At 35.2% G+C, this 27,388-nt stretch overlaps 1 protein-coding gene across 1 annotated transcript in view; it reads left to right on the forward strand.

The window, feature by feature from the left end:
• Nucleotides 1–27,388, forward strand: part of KLHL1 (kelch like family member 1) — a 190,308-nt gene that overhangs the window by 96,370 nt on the left and 66,550 nt on the right. The window contains 1 exon segment of the mRNA XM_030453206.1: nt 15,657–15,869. Coding sequence (XP_030309066.1) covers nt 15,657–15,869 — 213 coding nt within the window.

The raw sequence follows: 27,388 nt of genomic DNA on the forward strand, positions 1-27,388 counted from the left end.
TCTAAGACCCTGTCTATGGGGTCCCTGTTCGAGCGCCACTTGTCGCAAGAAGGGGCTGACACACGACCAATGTGATCAGTCAAAGTCCAACTTTATTAGAGCATGAAACGTGTATTTATACTTCTTAAACTAAGTTATGCCTACTTGTCATAATATCATTGGTCAATGATTATAATTAGCTTATACATATTGCAAAAGCTTAGCTCATTATTGGTTACATGCTAAACGTAAACTCCACCTCTTGCGGTTTTTCACATCCTGAATTCTTTAGCCACGACGTTCTCTTTTCAAGCTTCTCGGGACTTTTCCAGATAGCTCAAGGTTGAAAAACAACTTCAAGGTCATTCGGCAGCATGAGTTTATTTGTAACTCTGGCTCAATGATGAGCAAGGCCTGTAAGGCCTTGTGCAGGCCAAATCCAATCCTCTACATTTGCTGGGGGTTTATGTAAAACAACTATTAACATTGAGTCCAAGAACATCCATGAGGACTCTTAATTGCTGTGTACAGGGTGCCTTCCACATCCTCAGAGGAGAGGTTGTTCCTTTCAGAGAGCAGTGCTTTTGCTGATGGTTCATTTAATTCCTGCATCCAGTTAATTGATAAAAATGACCTGGCCCTGGAAGTGAGCCCTGAGGAACACTGCTGGTGACCAGTCTCTAGCCAGCCCATCACCACAGCTGTTTGAATTTCACTTGGATTTCTTCACACATGCAGAAATCCTGAGCACAAACGTAAGTTGCTGGATTGTGCTCCAGGGTACGGATATGTAAGAAATTTCTAGAGTATCTAAGTTCTTTTCAATGTTTTTATATTTCAGTAGAAAAGGTTATTCTTTGAAATGAAGACATTACATTCTAGTGGTGCATATAGGTCTGCATAAGCAAAGACAGTCATACCATTTTCATTAGTGAGTAAGCAGCAATTTTTCTATTTGCTGTTGTGATTTAATATTTATGCAGCACGTGTATTTGTTTTGTAAGGGAGCGGGTTGTAATTTCACCCATTCATTTATTGCATAATACAAAAGCTCTTGTGGATTGATTTAAGAAAAGTGAAGTGTAAACACTGTCATGTAGAATACATTTTCAATTGTCATCAGTTTTATGTAAAGACTGTGCATTGATTTAGTGTAGAACAAAAATTATTCTTTTCATTTCCATTACCTATCACTATACACATAGTCTAAATAAGCAGAAGCATTGGCAAATACCTAAAATACAATATGCCTGGAAATGTTTCTTTTCTTATTTAAAAGTCTTATTTTTTTCAGTATGACAATGTGACATGTTTTATAATTATGCAGATTTTATCTAAAAGGCTCCTAGTATGCTGAGATCAGAGATGCCTAGGGTGAGAAAGTTTTAGCAAGGTGGCTTATGGATTTTGTTAGCTAATGAATGCAAGAGACAAAACATTATGCATTAATTCATGTTAATGTAGATTTAATAGATAAATGTAGACACGAACATATATCCTAGTTGTTAATTTTCATAACTTTCATATCCTTTAGACTGTCGTCTTTTAGGTGCTGCTGCTTCAATGTGATTGCACTACCAAAGTATTTTGTTATTTTTTTATTATTTATTTGTTTATTTATTATATAATGCACGGCTTATCATGTATTATTTGCTTGTTACATCATTTACCATTGTTTATTTCTGATTTGACACCAAGTAGAATTTTAATTTGGTAAAATTTTTGGAGTTATTCTTCACAAGATTAAGCACGTTAATTAGTAAATAGATAAATTCTGTTCAAATTTTTAAAATTCATTAGATCTTTTTATTGTGGTTTCAGTCTGCAGTCCTGATGCAAAGCTTAAGGGGTTTTTGTGCACTGGAATATTTCACCATCCATGTAGTAAATTAGTAAAAACAAGTCTAAGCTCTAGCACCATATTATGACTACACCTTCATGAAATTAATATTTTGACAAATACTCTTTTTGAGCTAATAATTTGCCTTTTATATTTCTCTTTCATTTCAGCTTAACAATGATGTACTCAATTATACATGTGGTTTTTCAAAGTCAGTAATGGAAATGTATATCAAACTCAGAATGTCTTTCTGAACCTTCTCTGAACAGTGTGTTTCCATCAAGTCTGTTGCATTACATATTCTTATGTCTGTAGTAGAATTATGTAGTCTTCCCTGCTTACAATGAGTAGCTAGATGTCTTCTTAAGAAATTAGTCTGATATGATTGATAAAATAAAAACTGAATGAGAAGAAGCTGACAATAAAAATATTTTACGTTTATTTTATGTATTTTAGGTCCTGTTAATTCTGACATGTTTTATACTTGTGATAATTTCAACTGATCATCCTAAATGCAGAAGGTTCCACAGGTATACTGTAACTTCTGTCATTAGTTATGTACTGATGTGCAAAATAGCATTTTGGAGAGTGTTAAGGAATTCCTTTTACTCTCTCTGGAAGCAGCTGTGTTTCAAAGTGATTTGAGAACTGGGTAGATTAATAGAATTGCAAAGACTTCCATTTGGGAAATTAAGGCATATCTGGTTTTTTATTTATAACTTCCTATTATTTAAGGACTTGAGGTGTGATTTAAGTTTACATCAGTTAACTTTAAAAAAAAAAATAAAATCAAGCTAATGTAAATTATCAGAAAGTAGGTTTTTAGAACTGCAGTTTCACAAAAACAAATTATGACAGTGTCAGTGATGGATTATTACAGCCTAGTGCAAAGTCTTCAGTAGGTCTAGACCTGTCAGATTTTTTTATCATTGTGAGAACAATGTTTTGTCCTTGACAGCAATATAATTGTTCAGAAGGTGAAGTGCTGTACACTGCTAATGTTCATAAAAGAGAGAATATCTCACCCTTCAACTCCTTTCAGCAGAGTTACATCTCGTCAGTGTAGCTGCAGTTTGCAGAAGGGTTACACAAAGCAGAGCAAAGATTTTGATGATTTTGATGCATCACAGCCAGATGGGTAGGGAAATTGCTTTTCCTCAAAATACTAACATTAAAGAGAATAAATAGTAAAACTGAATAAATAATAAATATTAATAGGGAATCAATAAATAAATAGTTTCAATTGTGTTTCATTAAAGATTGTCCTACAGGTAGTGCTGGCCAGTCCTCTTCTGAATACTGCTCAGAATTATGTGTTTAAGACTCTTTGTTAAAAGTTCAAAGCAAGAGAATTCATTGCACTAGGGCCTATTTAATTGTTTACATAATTATATGTAATATTTTTAATGGCAGGGGGGGTGGAACTAAATGATCTTAAAGGTCCCTTCAACCCTGAAAATCCTATGATCCTAATTCTATGATTCTATCCTTCATATAATCAATTGCATTAGCTAGTGGGCTGAAAAAAAAAAAAAAATCATTCCATCTACCCAGGACTTGTGATGCCTTAGCTGGAATGCAGTTTCCAGATGGTAGAATTTCAAGAGCAAACTGAACCAGCTATGAAGCTGAAGTAGTAAGCACATAATAAATGAAGAATAGAAAGCTGAGGGGGCTCTGTATTTTCAGCTAGCTATCACGGATTATAGAACAGATAAGATCATTCTTTGATTGAAGATGCATGATGACAGGACATTGGGCAACAGTTGCCAGTTCCCATGTCCAAGAGAAAAACATTTCTTCACTGTATAGTAATACTTACAGTGTTTTTCTAAGGGAGACTGTGCTTGCAAATATTCAAAGTTAGACTCAACAAGGCTGTGAGCATTCTGACCTATGTTTGAAATTAGCCTTGATTTGGGCAAGGGTCAGACTAGATGACTTTCAAAGTTTTCTTTCTATCTGAATTATTTCATTATTCTGTTTCATCATTTAATCTGATGAATTAAGTCTGTATTTACTACATTTAATTTCTGCGATATTCTACTTTCAATAGAATTTTATTCCATCAGTAGTGATGGAATTCATTTTTAAGAGATCAGAGCTATGAATCAGATCAGATTCAGGACCCTATGGTGTCATGTCTGCAGTGTGTGTATACGTATGTGTATACATATACATACATGCACCTGTGTATATGTGTATATACATTTGTGGTCTGGATGTCCAAGCTCCCGTTAAAATTAATAAATCACAGTTTAATGAATAATATCCATAAATTTAGATTTGCTATTCCTGTTATTAAATTGAAGATAATTTTGAAGAAATGAAGTAATTCTTGTAAATCACTGCTAAATAGTAGCTACTACTCAGGTGACTTTGTAAACTAAGTACTGCAGGGGAATTTATATTCAGAGTCATAAGAAAGGAAACTTCTGTTTTTATCTACTTATTAGAAAGCCAAAACTCTTAGCATAGGAGTGTAAATGTAAATTTTACTGCAATAATATAGTTCAGCTCCCTAATGGGCTAACTGTGGAGTTAATGGGTAGTGCAGCACACACAAACTAAACTACATATTTTGAAGATAACAATTTGTATGTATAATCTCTCCACATAAGAGAGAGCTGTCAAAACTTTGGAAATCACTAGCTATTATGAAATGTTTACTTCTAGTCTGAATTAGGCACCTCTGACAAGATGATATCTAAAACCAATCAATCTTCCATGGGTCTAGTGCTTTTCATAAGCAATGAACACATTGGTTGTTTATAATTCTAAGGACAGGAGCCATGTACTGTCACACAGAGCAAGCACTGAAAATAATGCTAAACTCTTTAAGCATTCTGAGGATCAGTATTTTCGAGACATTTCTTTACATTATATATTATATATATTGAGGATCATATTTGCTACTAAAGTTTTAGAGTATAAATTACATTATTATAAAATTATTATTATAAAATTATTATAAATTTACATTATAAATTAACCTTTTTTTTTTTTAATTAGATAAGTCAGAAAAATTGTCTCAAAACAAAATTAATGTTGACAGGTCACTCAGACTATTAGGTACTGACCCAGGTATTCTGAAGGAAATGTTTAGTGTGATATGTAACCTAACATCCAAGTCATCCCTGGTTAAGAGAAAAATAGAAGAGCAGTGAGAGATCAAAGAAAAATAATAAAGAAAAGTCCTATAGAGAGTCAGGCACAGTTTGATTTTTGTAAAAAAATGTTTTAATCATATCAAGAACAGGCAGAAAGATGGGTTAAAAAAATGGAAAAAGAGTGAAATTAATTTTGATAAAACAATGGCCCTGCCATTAGTGCACAGGAGTCTGTGGACAAGTGTTCTATTTCATTCTTGCAGTTCCAAAAGTCCTTTAATAAGTTTTTTATTGGCAGCTCCTAAAGAATTGTATCCTGAAATGCGTATGAGAAAAGGTCCTTCGGTTAACAATGAGGAAACACAGGAACAGAATGAAAGTTAAGATGTCTTAGTGTAGAGTTACCAGTGAAGAGCACAAGGGAATTATGTTCTTCTACTCAGTTAAAAATTCTCATAAATTGTATAGAAAGAGAGTAAATAGAGGCATCAAATGATTTTATAGGCATATAGAATTATTGAGGATAGTAAAACCACAAGCTGTGCCTAAGAATGTGCAAAAAGATGTTGTGAAGCTAAGCATATAATACTAAATCAAATTAAATATTGATAAGGTAAAAGTAAGAGAGGTGAAAGAATAATCTGTATACACTTAACAATGGGTATAGTTTATCACTGAGGGGAAAAAATACAAACAACTCTTGTTCTTTGAGATCAATTTTCTGCTTATGGCAATGCTTGCTGAGCACTTAAGGTGACTACAAAAGAAATGGAATGATGTGGAGTAGTAGTAAAGGAAAAGTGGAAAGAACAGGAAGCATCAAATCCTACTCTACTCAGTGATTTATTTGCAATTTTACTGCTGCCTTAATACTGCTTTACTAAGCTTTTAGCTCTAGTTATGCAATCTCACAAGGAATATGGGAAAAATAAAAAACACTAAAAAGGATCAGTGACCTGTGAGAATGTGCTACAGAGTAATCTAAAGTCTGAATCTTCTGCCATTGATATCAAATGCAAACCTTGCAGCTTAGGTTTCCCGTTCATGGGAAGGAGCATGTGAGATCAGTCTGGCTGGTGTTCTCTATCCATGTATCACCTGGAGTTAAGTAATCTGGGAATAGCATTGCTTTGGCACTGTGTAGTTGTAGCTAAGGATAATAACAGCATAATAATTTAAAATGCAGGAAAGCTCCTTATCTCCATAAGAAGAGGTGTTTTTGGTGGTCATGGTGGTGGTTTTCAGTGGGAGGTGGGTTTTTTGGTTTTTTTTTTGCAATGGGGAAGACATGACTGCTGGAGAGGCTGTAATGGACACATAAGACATAAATGGCATGGAAATGTAGAATGCAATATGATATTCCTCACTTCAAGAACTGAGCTTCATCAAATCTATTTTAGCAACAGATTCAAAAGCAAAAAAAAGGAAATCCTTGCCTTTTACAAGTCTTAAGTTCTACAAGCGGACTACAAGGGATTCTATGGAGACAAAACCTAATTAGATTCAAAGTACTATTAAACAGATTGAAGAGAGGTCCACAAAGGTCTTCTAAACATCTCATACAGAAAATCCCTAAACCTACAACTTTTCAAAAGCTATGATACACAGAAAAGATTTAATATTTACCTTTTAAAATTCGTGATACTCATTGTTGAAATTACATCTGGTCACTGGTCATGACTAAACCTTTGTTTGTTCTAAACTCATACAGCTCTTCTTACTTTCTGTGAGCACTTAAACACTAATTAGCATCTATTACCTAAGTTCTGTCTAAGACTCTATAATCTCTATATAAATATAATATCATTTGTATAATAAATTATTTCTAAAGCACTATGGTATCAGAAGATCAATACTAAAAAAAGTCAGTAAGTCCCAATGTTGTTTTAAGTCCATTGTCTTAAATTACATTTACAGCACTGTTCTGCTTTAGTCATCTCTTCTTGGCAGCATAATTTCAGGTATAAATCTAGTCTAGTCATGTTCTGTTTATTTCCAGAGGAAATTATCTGTATATATGTGTTGATAAATAAAAATGACAAGAAAGAAATGAGAAGATTTTAGAGGACTGATAAGTAGTCTAGAAGTACTTTTTTTTTTTTTTTTCGCATTATATGGGGAAGGTTTAATTATGTAAGCAACCACTGGCTTTGTAGTAAATAGCCTGAGAAACTGAGGTAGAGTTTTCTCAGATCATTCTTTTAAAAAGTACAGATGATTTTTTGAGTGGTGGATTTTAGATAGTAGAATGATAATGAATTACGTGACAATTTGGACACAAGCTAATGAAAAAAACCCAATAAAACCAACCAACCAACCAACAGCATGAAACTGTAATAAGTTATCTTTGCCTTCTCCCCTTTCCCAATAAAGAACTTATGCTAAAAAATTACTGCATATAGTTAGCTGACAGCACAAGATAATTTGATGGTAACATGCAGTTTTGAGAAGGCTGAAACATTATGGCTGTTCCTTACAGATTTGCAATTTCCAAAGCAGCAATAAAACAAGAGTAATTGTCAGTTTAATCAATATTATATGCAGTATGACAAATGTACAATTTCACTTTAGTCTGAAATTCGTCTTTTGAGATCCTCACAGCAGGTTACTATATTTTCAGCATTCATATTATAGTTCTTTTAAGTGTTTTATCAAAGACAACAATTTAATGTGACAAGTTTAAGGTCCAGGGCACAAGTCTTACAAGGAACAGCTGAGGGAAGTGAGGTTTTTTCCATCTGGAGAAAAGGAGGCTGAAGTGAGACCTCATCACTCTCTACAACTACCTGAAAGGAGGTTGTAGCCAGGTGGTTGTTGGTCTCTTCTCCTTAGGAATAAGTGACAGAAAAAGAAGAAATGGCCTGAAGTTGTGCTAGGGGAGGTTTAGATTGGACATTAAATTATTTTTTATAAAATAATTTATAAACTATAAAAGGGTTGTCAGGCACTGGAACAAGCTGCCCAGGGAAGCGGTTGGAGTTATTTAAGACTGTGGTGTTGAGGGGAATGGTTTAGTGGTGGACTTGGAAGTGTTAGGTTAACAGTTGGACTGAATGATCTAAAGGTCTTTTGCAACCAAAATGATCCAATGATTCTCAGTTTTCAGCAACATTGTGTTTTGACAAACCACTTAAGCTCTAAATACAGGGGTTATTTTATACCATTATTTTGTTGGAAAGAGTATGGTCAGACCTGGTTTTGTGCATTGTTCTATTTTCTGAAATACTGCGGATACAAAAAAATTCTGTCATCTAGGGGAGGGGTATGTGTGGCTATTTTAATTAACTTTGTACCATGAGATTGTCTTTAGAATTCATCTGGATTTAATAATGTGCTTGAAGGCTGTAAGTGCTAACAGAAAGTAATTACCATGTGACTTTCTCCAAGTTTACTTACTGAGTGGAAGTTTTTTGAACTCTCCTTTACATAGACAGCTGGTTCTCTCTCAGAAACCTTTTTGTGTCCAATGGTTTTCTAATTTGGAATATATTATCTTCCTTCCTGCTAGTTAAGATTCTCACGAGTGCATCAAATTATGTAGGAAGTTAGTTGAAAATCCTACAGTGGAAAACGTCATGCATGAGGGAATGATTTAGGCACGTGATTCATACATTTGCTGAACATTTTCTATATGGGCTTTCTATATGATTTGTTTCCTAGAATACTCCTGAAAGGTATATACTTTTTCTATACAGTGATTTGCTATCAATTAATAAAAAACAAGTTTTCACAAGTCTCTTGTCACAAGAAGGGGACTGACACACGATCAATATGATCAATCAAGTCCAACTTTATTAGAGCATCAGACGGTTATTTATACCTTTTACACTAAACTATGACATTACATCATTGATAAGTGATTACAAAAGCTTAGTTCACTACTGGTTACATATTAGCTATTCTCTACCTCTTGCAGTTTTCTTGTTCTTTTCTCAGAACATCTTGCTTCAGTGATCACAATGCTCTTCTCTGTTTTTCTTCATTCCGGGGCTTTCCAGATAGCTCAAGGTGGATACATTCTATCAAGGTCAGTGCTGACACAAGTCCTTGCAACTTTGGCTAAACTTACTTAGCATTAGTGAAACCCAGGCCTTGCAGGGGCTTTTACTTAGCATTAGTGAAACCCAGGCCTTGTAGTGGCAAAGCCCAATCTTCCACAGTCTCTGACATGATTTTTAAAATATTTGCTTTCAGTTAAAATTATTACGGAATCTGAAATATTAACATAAACTGCCATTTAAAAATATTTCATTCCCTAACCTAAACTGTAACTAAAACATTCTCCAGCAACAGCATATATCACATGTGGCACAGAATACATATGCTTTGCTGACAAAAGAAATACTTGTGATGAAAACCTTTATAGTGTGGAAAGGAGAGTAACAGAACATGGCATCTTTCCTCTATGATCGTGCAATTCCCCATGGTTCATTAGATACATTTTCATTTTAATAGCTACTTATTTTTAAGTCAAGTTTTGAGTACAGGAATATAGGAAAAAAATTCACTCTAATGCTCTAGCCAAGGTTTCAGTTACCTTTTGGAATATTATCTTAATTACAGTATTTATTAATTTATGAAAGTAGAAGCATTTTTATAGACAAAATCTTGCATATGCCTTCAGCCTTTGCTTCGTGCTGTATTCCATCACGTTGCACAGGCTAAGTAGGGTCAGTAAAGTTGAAAGAATGATTACAAGATTACCAGTGAATTTGTAGGTGCTACCACAAGAAATATCATTAATGATTAAGTGTCTTGTTTTCACTCCCGAACATTACAACATGCTATTACAGGACACAGTACTGTGAATAAATTGTAAAAGCAAGGCCATAACCAATCAACTTTGAGTTATTAAAGACTCAAGAGATTATTTTGAGGTTTTTTAAGTTTTGGTGCTAATGGGCTCATTAATCAGAGTGGGAAATTAATAAGAACTGGTACATATGTGTGGAAGACAGATGAGTTCAAATGGGAAATTAGACACACATTTTAATGTTGAGGATGATTACTTCTGAAAGCTACTGCAAAAGTGGCAAATTACTCATCTCCAGATGTCTTTGACATGATGCCTTTATAGGAAGCAATTTCAGTGGACCAAATGTTACTGGGTTCAACAGAAAAGCAAAGGGGTTAAAACACAAAAGGATTCCAAGGCAGTTCCCTGCTGTCTGGAGATGTCATCTAGTTCCTTTTTTAAACATTATCTTAAATTATTATTTTATTGGTTCTAACAGACCTGTCCTTACCTATTCACTGGAAATCTGTTCAAGAGCTTGATGCTTTCTAAACAAGAAATACTTTTTTATGATTTCCAACTTTCTTTTAATCAGATTTGATTTAGGTGAAGTTCCTGCTAGGCTTCTTACCCTCCATTTTCCTTGTTTTCCTTTTCTATGCCTGTAATAAGAGTAAACAGAGCTCTGATAGGACAGCATAGTGTGTGCTTAAGTTGACTAAGTGTTAGGTTAAACGTAAGCTTTTTTGCATCCAGACTTGGTTTGTGGTATGGTTTAAAGGCCAGATTACACTGCTTGAAGACGACCTACTGTCACTGAATACCACCATCCTCCCTGGATGTCGATTCTGCATAATGAGTGGAGTAAATTGAGCTGAAAAAATTACTTACTGGCTTTATTAATCCACAGGCCTTGGCTCCAGCATGCACTGCAATCATGCATGGCAAGCTACATTACATCTTTAGACACACTTGTAACCTCTGCTGAGCAACCCAGTGCCAGGCTGTGGTGCTTCTGAGACTTCTCTAACCCTGATGCTGTCTTCACTCATCTTGCTTAAGATCCCTAAGCTGCAATTCCAAATCTTGGCCACAGTCATGAGTGCTCCTTGAGTGTGCTACCAGGAATGATTTGATCAATATGGGCTAGTGTTATCTGTACCTGCTACAGAATATCTGTGGATGAATGTTCCCATTCTGGGTGAGTTTTAATCTATCTGTGGACAGAGTATTCCAGCAATGCCAGAAGCTGTGAGGAGTGTTAGTGGAGCTCTTAGTAGAAGACATTCCACTTCCCTAATCTTACTAATTTACCCTGGTGTTAGCCTGCCCTGTATGATGTTGCGAGTAATCGTCCTCATGTCCTCATAATCTACAAAATTGTTCTGTTCCTTTTCTCCTGGGGGTATGAGTTATGGAGTAGTTTATCTCCAGTGATTGCTCCAGTGGTTACTTGAGCATTTTTCATAAAGGGAGAGGCTGAGCGAGCTTGGAATCTTCAGCCTGGAGAATAGAAATCTTGTCAATGCATATAAATGCCTAATGGTAGGGTTTGGAGATGAAGGAAGCAGACTCTTCTCAGTAATGCCTAGTGACAGGACAAGAGAGAATGGGCACAAATTAAAAAGCATGAAATTCTACTAGAATTTCATTTCACTAGAATCCAAGGAAAATACTTTTACACTGTGAGCATAAAGAAAAGTTGTGGAGTGACTGTGGAAAAATTTCAAACCTGACTAGACAAAGTCTTGGACAACCTGATATACCTTCCCTTTGAACAAGGGCATTGGACTAGATGATCTTAAGAGCTCCTTTCCATTCTAAGTTTTTCTGTGATTCTGTGACCTGCAAGCTAGGGAAGCAACTGTGACCAAATTGTGAATTGGATGATGGTGCCAGATTGGGGCAACAAACTTGTACAAAAGCAAAATTACAAGGACAGGGTATGGAAGAAAGAAAAGTCATGCTAGCTGAGTACGAGAATGAGAGTGTTGTTACATCTGCTTCCCTGGAGTGTTAAAGTTTGAACTGAGAACCTTGCAATTCTGTTACATAGGTGAGAAGGGCTGTGCGAGCAGCACAATTTAAAAAATTGGCACAGCTCATATTTTCCATATTTGAGTAGTACACTAATGTGGCAGTTTGCACTGTGAGCTTCTATTTTTGCCACTTTTAGCCTTTTAAGTCCAAATACCTCCTGTAGATGATTCACAGTGCTGATCTCTTTTGCTCTTTTCTTGAAATTAAGCTGAGAAGCCCTCCAATAGCAAATATATCTACCTGAGACAATTCAAGTCACGGACCAAAAATATTCTAATTTTACATGTCCTCAAATTGTGCTCCCTTATTCTGTCAACTTCATTTTGAGAGACTAAACTAACATTAAAAAGACACCACCCAAAAATAAAAAGGTAAAAAAAGAAAATCTTAGAAGTGGAGTTCAATAACAAGAGAACTGATTTACAGGCTATCAGAGTTCTGTTTTTCCTAGCCACCATTCTAGGAAAAACATGTTATTTGTTCACTGAGTCTTAGCAACCCGAAGTTTCAGGGTTTATGGGATTTTCCTATGGGAAAGGCCACAGCATCAAAATTAATAAAACGTAAAACTTAGCTTAAATAAGATCCTTACATCCAAAGCCACTTTACTGCCACAGAAACTCCCATGTAACGAATTCTAAATAGCACTGTCAGAATGTGACATTCTTTGTCATGGTATGAAAAATGGTCATACCATGGTATGGTATTGTTGGTATGGTATGGTTTGAATGGTTCCTATTCCATATCTTTTATAACATGAAAAAATTGTTCTCAGATTCTTCCTTATAACTAGTACATGTTGATTAGTGAAATCAATGACAAACATTAGTAAGAACTAACTCATGCATATTAATTTTATTCCACATGAAATAAAGATCATTACAAGTCTTGATTTTGAAAAAAATCAAAATAATTTATATTGATAACAGCATTATGAGGATTTACGTAGCAGAATTGCCTTTTATGAAGTTCCATGTCATAATAATTTATTTTCTTAAGAGTCTTTATTTTACTGTGATGCACAAGATAGTCAGGTTCTTGCTTATCTGCCTTTAAATAAAGATATATTTTTGTTTGATTCTAATCCTGTGTGCTGCTGAAAAGACTTAAAAGTGCTGCCATGGGAATTCTATGACCTCACAGCAATGGCTATTGCATGATCATTTTGAGAAAGGGGAAGAGCAACCAAGTGAGGCGTCAGCGTTCTCCGTGCAGGTTCAGAGATTTTTGTACTTTCTACTGTAAGTTTCCTTTTCTCATTAAAAAGCAAAAACCCACTATTTTGCCTAATTAAAGCATTCTTGCCAAAGGGACAGACTAAGCAAATGACCCATGTGGACAAGGCAGTAGTCACAGCCCAGTTGATCTTGTGAGACATATGAAATAGAGATGACCGTATCTACACAGCTTCTTAAGTATCAGTCAAAAGTTACAGGTCCTAAAAACTCGTTCACCTCTGTCACATAACCCTGTCACATAGCACTGAGTGCCCTTATTCTCAAAATTAAGGTTTCTCACCCAGTGAGGACCTAAGCATTCTTGAAAGTGCTTCAGTGAAGTGAAAATCGGTGACTTAATTCCTATCTTGCACCTTAATTTCAGGAAAATTTCAATGTCATTTAATTTATTCCCCAAATTTTAACCAGTATCCTGTTTCCTAAGTGACAAAATTAAGACGAATTATATTTTTTAAAAAAGACATCTATTTTTCAACAATAGGCATATATTTTTTTTTTTTCTGCTATGATAGAACAGCAAGCCACTGAAATATGCTTTGCTGCTCCAAATGAAATTAATCTCAATAAATGAAAATGTTCTCAACAGTCAGTTTAGGAAATGCTAACTATTTGAAGGGGAGTGTTATTAGGTCTGAAGAACCATAATATTATTGCTGTTTGATATGTATATATGCCACAGTATATACATGCAAATTACAGTTACAGTTACAATTATATAAAGAATTTTTACTAAACAGCATATTCTACAGTACTCAGCCCTGAGTAACATGAAACTAGTGTAGGTCCAGATGTTTAAAAGAACAGATAAGGGCTCATATGTTTAGTTTGAAAACTTTTTTGGAGTCTACTTTCAGTCAGTGGTAAATCAGTGTAGAGGCTGGAATAAGTTCTCCTGGATCATATATCTAAATGAGAAGACAATTAAACATGAAAAAAAAATCTTAATCAAAGCTAACATTATTATTTTGAATTTAAAGCCCCTGCTCTGAGTGTTATTCAAAATTAATTAAGTTGTGTGAGTTCATAAAATGTATTCCACCACTGCAATGATTCCCAACAATATTAGGTCTTTGGTTTAATATGCTGTTCTGAAGTTTGATGTTGGTTCCTATTAAGAAGTAGAGTTATATTTTTTTCATAATGGGATGTAATGTCAGTTTAACCAGCCTTAATTAAACTTCAGCTTATAAATCATTTTACTGAGAAGTGAAATGAAATTTTCTGAATTTTATGGCTTTTTAATTAAAATGATTATGCCAACTTGTGGCTAAGTGCCTGCAAAGTAGTTCCCTTACATTTCCATGCTATTAAATTGTGTTCCAATCACACAATTTAAACTTTATCAGGAGTCAACAGTTTAAAACCTTAGGCTATAAAAATCTAGTTTTTCAGGTAGCTATTGACATTTAAGCAATTTTTTTCTTGTAATTTTTGATGGAGTAATGTTTTGATCTAATTATCAGTTACATAAAGATCACTTAACAGCACAGTCAGTACAAACAATGACCATATATACACACTTTTGACTGTTGTGTCACTATCCCATTTTGGGTGTCTATGTAGAGTTACAATGTTGCTCATTGAAAGTTAAGTGCAAAAGTTTTCATGTTCATAATAATAAGCATTATTTTCAGCTTTAGCTAATTTATTCTATTTGCATGTGTTTGATGTGTAAATACATTACACATTTCAATGAGCTGTTATGGTTTTGTTATGTGTATGTATGTTATCTTCTCTGCTACCTTATATAAAATAATATGCACGTTTTATTAGAGTATTTTAACCAATACTTTCCAAAAACATATTGTTGGAGAAATGAAATAAATAATTTCCTTGTGTTGCTTGGGGTGGGGGGGAGGACACCATGTGATGTACAAGGACCAGAGTATAATGCTAATGCTTTAAGTCTTGCACCATTTTTACCTATATTAGGTATATTTTCTGACTAATACTACGTTACTTCTATTTCAGTTCCTGAAGCCCAGTTGGTCTTTCCCCTGTTCCAGACCCAAACAAGCAATTATAGACAGCATAAATTTGAATTCTGATATAAGCATTTAATTCAGTTGGTGTAGCAGTGGCATTGCCCTCTTGCTTCAGTTCTATTGTTCTTAATCCTAACTCCTTGACTCATGTCCTGTCATTCCTTTCCTGCTTCTTACTTGCTCTCATTAAGTCTGTACAAAATATTATTATTAAATTCATTATTATATTTTATTTGTCAGATATTAACTTACTTATATGTCCTACATTTTTTTGCATTATTTTCTTAATGTAAAAAATGGGATTTTTTTTCCAGATGGAGTGTCTTTTTGCTTCAGTCTATACTCCTCTTTCTTCTTACAATTGTTTATAGATCAAGAATTTGAGAATACATTTTCAATTTCTCCACAGAAACCAGGCACCCTAAAATAAATATTTGGACAAAGATAGCTCGGCAGAATTTTGCTTCTGCCATTTCCTGCTAATTTAGGATAGGTAGTTCTGAGAGCAATAAATTCAGTAAATTAAGTTCTTAGGATTCAGTCAATATGAAATATTATAATTCATAATAATATATATATATTTACATAGATTTTTGTTTAGGTTTTTATAGTTATTCCTAGGTGTATCATCAATTTCAATACTGTGATATTTTTATTGCTGTATACATTTTGCAGCTGCTTCTATGTTCTTCCACTATTACTGAATCTGAAATGCTTTCTTCTTCTCAGGAGAATATAATGGAAGTTATAAGAAATCAAGAATTTTTACTTCTACCAGCTGAAGAACTCCATAAACTTCTTGCCAGTGATGATGTGAATGTTCCTGATGAAGAGACCATTTTCCATGCCTTGATGATGTGGGTGAAATATGATATGCAGAGGCGATGCAATGACCTCAGTATGCTACTTGCTTATATCAGATTACCACTCCTTCCACCTCAGGTATTTTAATATTATTTTTACTACTACTGCTACTACTACTACTACCACCACCTATTATTATTATTAATATTATTATCACCAATATTAATATTATTACTTAATTGTTAATAATAATTAATGGTCTAATAATTCTTAATATTGTTATTTAATAATTATTATTACTTGCTCAATCATGATTATTAACAATTTAATAAATATTAATGTTATTACTATTATTTAGTAATATTACATAATAACTATAATAATGTCATTAAAATTAAAATTACTAATGATAATTATCATTATAATAATAATGGTAAAACAATAATAATGATAATGATAATAATAATAATAATAAATGTCCTGGTCCATAGTATATAATAATATTGCTGCTCTTGTGAAAACTCTCATCACTTAATCATCTGTAACTGAATACTCTGGGTGTTTAAAAGAAAGACTGTTCAGAATTAGAAAAAATGAACAGCAGCCCTTCATCCAGAGTGACATCAGTAAACTTGAAGTTTAGGCCAGCAGCTTTCTAAGAGGTGTATAATGGTGAAACTGAAGAGGAGTTACCACAAGTACCATAGATGCTAAGAAGGACAGGCAGAATAGTAAATATCTTCAGAAAAAAACCAAAATCCTAGGGATTATGACAGGTATTGGGGTGAGTAGAAGCCAACAGCATGAATGAGGAGAGCTTCATCTTGGTCTGCCTCAGGAAAATTTATTCAGTAGGCCCTATGAAACTATTATTCCCATCATACCTAGTGCTGCTGAGGCTGCACCTGTAATACTGTTTCCAGTTCCACTATTTGAAAGTCATAGTAAGAAACTGGAGAAGGTCTGGTGATAGCCTTCCAAAATGGGATTACTGACAGATAATGGAGAGACCATACTGAGATCTTAAAAAGAAGGCTTAAATTTATAACCTGAATTTTTATGATACTTTATTTCACTTTCAAGGTACAATAATTATATTGCCACTGTTGTCAGACTGGAGTAATAGGATATCAAACAATATTATTCAAAATTCAATAGAAGAATTCAGGAGCAGCCAATCAGTATTACCATATTAAAAGGAAAGTATGATGAAGTTGAAAATGAAACAATAAAACCTGCAATATTGCCATAGAACCTCAGCTTAATTCTTATTTGTCTGAAACCATCTACTACACTAAACCAGTTTGTATTTCTCCATTCAAGTCAAATTAGAAAGACTGGTGGTTTGACTAGTATAAAAAAATATTTCTCATCATGATAGATAAGATTTAGTTACTTCCTTTTAGTAGGTGTTTTGAATATTTGGTGCTGATCTCTACAGTAGACATTTTAATTTATGTTCATTTTCACTCTTAAAGAATTCAGGGAGAGTAAAAACTTAGTGGGTGTCTTAAACACTGCTAGTCCTTAAATATTTGAAATTTTTTACTTAAATTATTTACTTACAGGCTTATAAATATTTTTCCCGTCATTTTCAGTACCATTCTTCACTGAGAGTAGTTTAATAAACAAATTAAGAAACCAACAAAAGTACTATTAAGTTGACATTTTATTTTGTCGGTTGTTCAAAAGCTTTAAGAAGGTACTTTTTGTGGTTAGAGGATTAAATAGTTTTAATCTTTTTTAAAAATAAAATAAAATGACTGTTCATGAAAAAAAGAAAAGCCACCAAACCCAGTTTTCAGATGTCTTTTTTTACATATACATACATAATCACAGAATCACAGGACAGCTGAGATTGGAAGTGACCTCTGGAGGTCATTTTATCCGATACTTCTGCTTAAGCTCATACACGTAAAGGTGTTCTCACCTGGTTCCCTTATATCTTTGCTGCTCTGTAACATATGATGTAGGAATTATCATCCTTACAGTTCAGGGAGCAAAACAGTTCACCTGAATCCTCTCTAACTCTGTTAAGGCAAAAGTCTAATCTCATGTGTCGTTGAATCTAAAACATTGACTTCCATCCTGGAAGGCAAATGGTATAGAAAAGCTGATATATCTACATTACTGATTTTTCCTTATCTTTCTCTCCTCCTTTCCTAAACCAGAATGGTTTCTGCTTTGCTTTTGTCTCTCACTGCATTCCTCAAGCTGCACCTGATTCATCAGCATGTTTGAGCCTCTGCCTATCATTGTTTTGTTGTGATGTAATCACATTGACTAAGATGAAAGGATGCTTTTGCTGACTGACAGTAAAAATGTAATGTATCTGTTAATGTTTAAGCTACAGCATGAGCAAGAATGTGTGCAGCTTCTATCGGGAAAAGTATTACATTTATGTTGATTCTTAAGAGTGTGAGAAGTTGTCAATGAGTTGGGCTGCTGAAGGAATTTACAAGCAACAGTTAGGAGTTAACACAATATACTGAGTGCCAAGATAACACAATATACTGAGTGCCAAGAATATCAGTACTAGTAAAGAGTGAGGGTTTTGTACTTATGTTTTAATGTTTTGCAGAAAAGATGTGCATGATAAAAAGAGCACAAATATTTACTTGCAGAAATGGTTAAGTTAAAAATACCATAGTCTGGAGTCGTCAGTTTATAAAAGATGGTTTTTGCAAGTGCTTGAAATACCAGATCATTGGTTAACTATGAAAGCTAAAAAGTAGCATAAAGCACAGATATTATTGCCCTTCTCTCTGCAACACTTATAATAATAGCATTTTCAGAGGCTTGCAAATCACATCAGCTGTATAATGCATAGTCTTTGAGTATTAAATACGCTGTGGTTCGGATCCAGTGAAACTAATACGTGCATCTAAATTAGATTTCTTGCCCAAGGGCAGAAACAATCCAGTCCTTATAAAGTGAAGTACTTAAATACCTTGTATGTCACAGGAGAGAAAGTGAACTGATCCACCTGTGTTCTGTTCTTGTTTATACAGAGATGTTGTAGGGAACCTGTTGTAAAAACAACTAAGCCTCTAAATGCCCCCAGAATGCATGTTACATCTGGTTGAACATGATTTTAAAAGTGGATATGAATTTGCATGTAATAATCAGGTAGAAACCCTTTAAATCCTAGCTTGGGTAATTGATGTTGTGAGGGAAACTTTCAAAATTCCTACCACAGCTCAGCTGGCATTTGGCAAAGAGGTATTTTTCTGTACTGCTAAAACAACAATTTGACAGTTTTCAGACAGAGGTACATTGAGTTCTGACCTTTTCAGTATATATTGGGCTAGATGAAACAACTGAAGGATTCTTTGCTTAGTAAAAATTGAGGGTTTCACTGAAAGTCAGTCGATCTCTTAACTTTCTCCTTTGGAGCAGTATGATTGATAGCATGAAGTGATCACCTTTTTCAATTCTCTAACCATTTCTAGCATTACTAAAAAAGTGCAGCTGATTTGAACTCACACCTGACTAAGAGTTCTAGGTTTTTTAGAGTGGTTCTTACCTACTGGTCTGGGTTAAATCCTAAGCATAAGTGTATATTCAGTCACCCTCTACAACATGTTATGAATTCTTCAATAATTTCTAAATTAATTGATTGCCAGGAAATTTTAGTTTGCATCTGAAAAGACTGAAGGTGTGATTCAGTTTCTTATTCACCTATGGATGTAGGCTTTTCCATATCAGCTAAATTCCTGACCTCCCACTGCAGGCATTAAAGATCTAATCTGGTTCCCAGAATATAGGAATGAACTGATGTTCTTCTGTGAGAGATGCTATGGATCATAATGCTACCTGGCTACCAGCAGATTTTCTGGAAGTATCCACACATAAGTCCACTGCTGTATTTACTGGCTCTGTGTGGCTTCTTAGACATCATGTGGCATCTCAAATGGTGCTAAAAGCTTGGTTTTATGCAAGTTAATTGAGCAATCAATTGATTTGAAAGTCAGTTTGGATCAGAATAATATAGATTTGGGAATCTGAAGAAGTTTTAGAATATTTGTGATGTGATTTTTATGTTACTTCAAATAAATAAAAATAAGCTAATTACACTGAGAATTAATAATTTCTCCATCCATTAATAAGGAGATTTCAGACAAGCTAGGATGATGCCCATATTCCTCTATTAGCTTATCAAAGTAGGAGAAATTTGGGCTTGAAATTTCACTTGCTTGCGAAACAGCAATGAGCTGATTATAGTCAGTAGAAGCAGAAAATGCTCTCATTTCTCTACTTTTCTTACAGAGATCAATCAGTAAAGCTAACTTTTTTTTGTTTCTTTTTTCATAACAACTTCTCTGGCTTTTGACGTATCTTGGCTGGTGATACTTTATCTGAAGAAAAGATATGATAGTTCAGTGTAGTGTGCAGATGCAATCCAAAGGGATCCTTTTTGTCCTCTAGCTAATTATATAATTGTCCAATCATCCTTTTAGTACGCCTGGCATTTCTTGTGTAGATAAGTGACAGTGTGAAAATTCATAAACAGTGAAAATTGCAGCTATTCAGCACAGTTATGAGTGACATTCATTTCCAAATACAATTTTCTAACAATAAAGTTTGGTAAATACCACTAAATATCAGTAAAGCATCAGTAAATGCTTTGAAACTGTCATGAGATGCTACTCAAATGAAAAGTTGTGGTAACATAATGCTATAATGCATACACTTTCATCCTACATGCAGGCACGTTATCTGACTGTTTAATGAAGTGTCTCATGATGTACTGAACCTGTGGTTTGCTACTAAATCTGTTGGAGTAAATTTATTTAGTGAAAGAGTAGGTCTTCACTAGGTAAATCACTTTTGAATGTGGTCATAAAATCATTGGGGAATGACAATGAATAGAGAATAAAAACACTACCTCTCTTTTTGTTAATTCTGCGTTGTCAAAAGCTCAGAACAATGTTTTGATAAAAATATTCTACTTCTGTTGCTCATTCTATGCAGTTCATTCTATTTGGAACATTTGTTCTCATAAATGTCCCCATTAGAATGCATAGTGTACATGTGAAAACATGTATTTATTGATACATTAGAGTATATTAATTGTCCATATGAATTATAAGCTCTGATCATATAAATAAGAGTATATCTTCCCTTGACCTTCAAAAGGTAGGCACCATTTTCAGTACATACTTAAATGTGCAATACAATTTTATTTGTATAAAATAATGTATTTATTTTTGAGAAAACATGTTTTGCCTGCTTGTGTTTGTACAAGGTCATAGTACTTATTATCATTATTTGGGACTTTTCTCTCTCTTTTGGTCTTAGTGACTGTCAGATTGTTGAACATATCAGATTTTTGCAGAAGTTGCTCAATATGTGTGCAGCTTTATAGTCATCCTCTTTGATTGCTTATAATTTTTTTTCAATAAATTTTGACTGATCAGGGTGCCAGGATATTATAACTCACATTTGAAATCCCTGTATATTTAATGAAACTTGTAAAAGTAATTGCAATGTGAGTGGATCAGATAAAAGTGTGGTCCTCATGTAATTTTTCTGTTCAAACTCTGGTTTATGCTAATTTTTCAAACATACAAATAAACTGCATCGTAATAGCTTGCATGGATCTCAGCAATGAAAATTTCTATAACTGTAAGCAATTTTTTTTTTTTTAGGCATCTACTTGATGTGCTGAGACTTGCCAACATACTTAACATCCAACTCATAGCAAATTTGGTGAAAGTGGATAGGTGCTAAGCACTTTTAAAAGTCTGCCAGTGTAGTTTGTGTTCCTAAACAGGGCTGAAAGTTGCTGACCAGTTTTAGAAATCTTGTTTTGAATATCTTTTCAGATAGATTCTTGTTTTCCTTAGACCTGTCCTGGTTGTCTGCTCATACTACCTGGCAACTGCCAGCGGACTCGAACTGCACTGTATCTAATGTCTGATGTCGTTTCACTCTCCAGTCATATCTTTTGCTTGTGAGTGGCAATAAAAGCTAAAACCCAGTGCAACTGGATTTTTAAATGGCTTTATGTATTTTATAACATAGCAGTGGATTATGTTTAACATAATAGAGGGCTGATGATTACTGATGTCAGCAAATACAGTGGGAAGAGAAGTTTTATAGTAGGAGAAAGACAAATTTTCTACAGACTTCACTGTTCTGTTGGGATCTAAACAAAGTAGGAAGAGCTGTCAGTGGAGCAGGTGTAGCCTGTCTGCTCATGAGCTATGTTGGAGCTACCTGGAGAACAGCAATGCTATACAGTCCCTGGGAGGCACAGAAATTGGACTCTTAATTACCTTGAAACCTTGACTGTCTGAGCCTATCTTGTTAAGTTTATCTATGATCTACTTCCATACCTATTTATTGCAAGAATTTTCTGCTTATAGCCACGAAATCACAGAAGGGTTGAGGTAGGAGGACCTGTGGATTGGAGCTGTGGACCATCTAGTCCAATGCCTGTGCATAAGTAGTGCCCTGTATCTTTTCTAGAAAGCTGTTGAGTATCTTCAAGGAGGTAGACTCCACAACATCTCTGGGCAACCTGTGCCAGTGTTCAGTGACCTTCACAATAAAAATATGTTTTTTGATGTTGTCCTGGTTTGGGCCAGGAGAAGGGTGATTTTCTGTCTTGTACTTTTGCTTTTAGCTAAGTCTCTTGTAAGAAGTTGCACTTGCTGAAATTAACAGCAAGTTTCTCAGACAGTGTGTGCTTCTAGGACTGATAACACTTGATGTTTATAGTTACAGACAAAGACTGTATGCAGAACCAAGGACACTGCTCAGGTCTGAGGAACATTTTACTCTCCAGGAGTAAAGTGGTCCCACCTGAACCCCTCCTTTGGGGAGGACTAGACAAGATAGATGCCAGAATTGACCAGAGTATTCCATCCCATCTGTTAAACCGTGACAGATGTTCAGATGGAACCTTCTTGTTTCAGTTTGTGCTCATTTTCTCTAGTCCTGTAACTGGGCACTACTCAGAAGACACAGATTAGTAAGATCCCACTCTTCTCTATGTTGAACTGTCCCTGCTCCCTCAGCCTTGCCTCACAGGAGCGAGATACTTTGATCCCAGACTGGCTGGTGTTGGTGTCCCTTATTTCCCTTATCTCTCTAATACTGTGGAGCCCAGAGCTGGACACTTTCTCCAGATTTGGCCCTGTCAGTGCTAAGCAGAGAGTAATGATCACCTCCCTTGACCTCCTGGCAGTTCAGTAGCACAGGCACCCCTATCCTTCTCTGATGCAAGGGCACACTGCTGGCTACTGTTCAACTTAGTGTCCTCCAGAACCCCAGGTCCTTTCCCACCCATTTGCTTCCCAGATGGGTGGCCCCCAGCACATGCAGGTGTTCAGGGTTGTTCCTCCACTTTGCACTTGTCCTTCTTGAACATCTTGAGGTTCCTGTCAGTTCCACTCTCCATCCTGTTGAGGTTCCTTTGGAAAGCAGCACAACTCTCCTGTCACTGTCAGTCACTCCTCTGTCCTGGTTTGGGCCAGGATAAAGGTGATTTTCTGTCTTGTACTTTTGCTTTTAGCTAAGTCTCTTGTAAGAAGTTGCACTTGCTGAAATTAACAGCAAGTTTCTCAGACAGTGTGTGCTTCTAGGATTGATAACACTTGATGTTTATAGTTACTGCTAGAGACTGGTATGCAGAGCCAAGGACACTGCTCAGCTCTGAGGAAAACATTTTACTGTCCAGGAGGATAAAGAGGTCCCACCTGAGCCCTCCTTTGGGGAGGAACAGACAAGATAGATGCCAGAATTGACCAAGCAGAGTATTCCATCCCATATACGTCACACTCAGTATAAATTTGAGGCATCACGAGAGCCAAGCCAGATTTCCAGACTTCTGGATTTCCTGATTTCCCTTCTTCCCTTCCTTCACCCGGCATCCTGGAAGGATCCCGTCCGTTCGTCTGCCTGTGGTCCTGATCCGTGCCAGCCCATATCTGTGTGTTCCTGCCTCCGGTTCCCGACTGCTGCCGACTACAGGAGTCCAGCCTGGACTTTCCCAGGGCTGCCCTGCAGCCTCGGTGGTGACGTGAGAGTTATTGGGGAAGAGGGGGGAGGAATGTGGTTTCCATTTTCCTGTATATTTGTATATATTTAGCAATTTTTCCTATTTATCATTACTGTTCATTAAAGTTGTGTAGTTTAGTTTCCAACCCATAAGTCTCTCTCCCTTATTCTCTCTCCTTTCTTTATCAAGGAGGAGAGAGACATTAATAGAGAGCGTCTGTTATTTGGTTTAATTGCCGGGCCAGTGTTAAACCGTGACAGATTTATTGGAGCCCAACGTGGGGCCCGAGCTAATTGGCTCGAGTCCAGTTTAAATTTTGACTAAATTGCCTGAACAGTTTGAATTCCAGCTCCAGTGAAAGAATGTCTTTCCTGAGCTGGAATCAGACCTTGTTCTTTGGAGATTTCACAGGGTTGGAGATTAAACCAATCATGCCGCACCTTCGGTATTTAGGGTATGCGATCTGTCTTTTCACAGCTGGAATTGCTGTTACTATGTGGTTTGTTTTTCGTAAGAGCTGTTTAAGAACCATCATTGCAATATGGTCCTCAATATTCATGTATATCATGGTGCATGGTGCAGTAGTGTTTCATACAGAGATAAAAAACTTGGTTGGTAATTACACTCCCAGTTTTAATTTGGAAAATTATACCACTCCATCGTATTTTGGGCTGACTCCACCAGATTTTGGTGGCAATAGCATTTCATTTCTCAATCTTCTGGTGGGTGTTGTTAATTTCTCTCATATATTGGTGAGGAGTAACACAAAAACCACAGTAATGAGATTGAGTATGCCTTTTCGGAGGCCGAGAGTTGCTGTTCGGAGAGTGAGAGCTGCTCCTCGTACAGAGAGCACCCCCACTCCTGCCTCCACAGCCGCTTCTCGCCCCCCCTCACGCAAGGGCACAACTCAGATAAGGCCGGCCAGCATCGCCAGTGTTTCTGCTACAGCTCCAGTTGCTGTGTCTACTCCCACAGACACTGCTGCTGCTCAGAAAGCAAGCCCTGCTGCTGCCACTGCTGCAGACGCCTCAGCCTCTCCCCCTCAGCCCACACAGTTACTTGTTGACCCTGTAACTAGGAGAAAAGGAAAACAATGGAAATCAGAAATGAGCCTTAACCCTTCAAGGTCTGAACGAGATGACCAGGTTTTTTTTAGCTTTCTCTTTTTTAATTTTTTTATTTTTTATTATTTCTTTCTTTTATGGAATTTTAACTTTTTTTTTATTTCTCATGTAGTATTTTAGGTCTCATTCATAGGTCTCAGAATTATGCTCTTGTTTTTTTATCAAGAATTAGAGAAGAAAAAACCAAGATGGTCTAAGAGAGTTTAATCTTATCTAACATTAGATATCTAGAATGGCAGTATGTTACACATGAGATCAGTATTTACTTAAAGAAGGGATTTATCTTGAAATAAAGATTTTTTTCCTTCACTTACTGGAGAGAGAGCCTAGCATGGTGAGCTTAAATGAAGATCTCTGCATCAACATAATCAAGTACATAGAAAGCTTTTATCTTATATTTGGATATTTTCATCTTATATTTTATATGTAAAATACATAAATGAATAAAATCATTGTGAGAAGACATCACTAGAGGCAGAAACTGGTGGGGATGAGAGTAAAAAAAGTACTGCTTTCCTAAACTGAATAATATTTGAATCAATAGCACATTGAATTGGTCAAGTTAATACCAGTTTCAAAAATGTTTATCAGTAGTAGCAGAAGTCCAACAAAAGCCAGTGTGTGTGCCAAAAAAATTTGGACGATTTACAAATCAAATTGAAATTAATGTTTGAGTAATGTGATAAAATATAAAAAGAGTCCACTTACAGAAAATAATATTGAAGGTTTTAATAGATGGACTCATTAAAAAATAAGCTTTGAGAAGTGTTAATGTTGTGAAGGTGGTTTCAACACAACAGTTTAATTACTTACTATAGGAAGTAATTACTGTGCTACCAATATTCCAATCCAATTACTTAATTTATTCAAGACAGAAGGGGGGGGGAGGGGGGGGGGCAGAAACAGTTTATTCATTTTTTATGAAATGTAAAGCCTCAGAAAACATGTGTGTGAATATTTTGTTTACCTTTCATATTGATTTTGGATATTTGTTAAGGACAACATCCTTCAACTATGGTATATTATTTTTTGCTTGGTTTGGGTTTTGTATCGTGATATGAAGGAGGGACAGGAAAGAGTAAGGATTATAGCTGCAGGGTAGAAAGACAGTTTAAAATTTCTTCTGAATACAAAATTATTTTTAGTGTGGGAGGAAATTTTCCAATTATTATTAATTAAATACTGAACACATTTCCTATGCCAGTGACTGTGATCACCAAAAATACCATCTTAGTAGATGTCAGACTTCTGTTGCTAGACAGAAAACACAATTTCCAAAATTCCAGTCCGAGACCCATCATTGTTATTTCTACATGACTAATCTTTTTGCAATATATTATCACCTGCATACACATGTAGATCATATAAATACAGACAGACTAATGAAGATCTGTTGTGTCTAAGCAGTAAATCTTAAGGTAGCTTGTTTGTAGTAGAAATTAATAGCCGTATGTTTTAAGGGCAAATTTATCCAGAGTTTCTTAAAGGTCTTAAAATGTGCTTCATCTTATTGCTGAAGAAAAAATAATCTTTCTCGGAGGCTAAAAAAATCAGAGGCATACAGTATAGGCTTCCTCATTGTGAGCTGGTTGAGCAGGTGGCTTGAGATACTCATGCTTTATGAATAATTTAGTTCTAGAGCAACACAAATGTTTACTTTCAGGTACATAATATTTGTTTTAGTACAGAAAAATGCCTGGAAATTATCTTTGAGCTCAAACAGGTTACTGAAATGACTAATTAAGCATGAATAAAAAAAGAAACTATTCAAAATATATTTAGAATGTTTGATGAGCTGAAAGAAAACGGTAGAGAAGAGAGCAAAATGAGACATGATGAATTAGAGAAATTATTAATTGCAAATTTATTTCATTATTTTATTTCTAAGCTAATATGTGAAACAGTTGTTCTTTATTACCTAGATCATGAAACTTCAAATTAATTCCTTTCTAACTATTTGTCATTACAAAATTTATAGTAACAAAATCAAAATTCATGTCAAACCTTATTACTCCCAATTTAAATCTTCTGTGGTGAGATTAACATTTAAAGTATCTGCTATCAATTTTACTTAAATTTAGATAATAGTTGATGCATATTCAGTACCCATAGACTAAACCAAAGATCTTGGTTTATCAACCATCAGTTTAATCCCAGGAAAGACATGGATATATCTGTTCAGGCAGAATCCTGAATTGATTGATGCATGACCAAATGTACTTATACAGAAGCAGATCCATTTGCTATGCTGTTAGAAATAGTAGCTTAGTATACTCTTGTTTCTACCTATAAGCTCTAGAAATGGAAATAATAATTAATCTGACATCAGGGTGATCTTGGAAAAATTAACAAAATTATTTCCAGTCACTTCAAAATTGTCCTGAAAAACATGCTGTCCCCAAGATCAATTTACTTATTTAAAATGTCAATGAAAATTTCTGGTTGATTATCAGTTGTGAAACCTGTGTTCATCTCTCTCAAGGGAGTTTATATAAATTTTTCGAAAATAGTTTCAATAAACA

The sequence above is a fragment of the Calypte anna genome, chromosome 1 (genome assembly GCF_003957555.1).
Source record: "Calypte anna isolate BGI_N300 chromosome 1, bCalAnn1_v1.p, whole genome shotgun sequence".
In the NCBI taxonomy this organism is placed as follows: domain Eukaryota; kingdom Metazoa; phylum Chordata; class Aves; order Apodiformes; family Trochilidae; genus Calypte; species Calypte anna.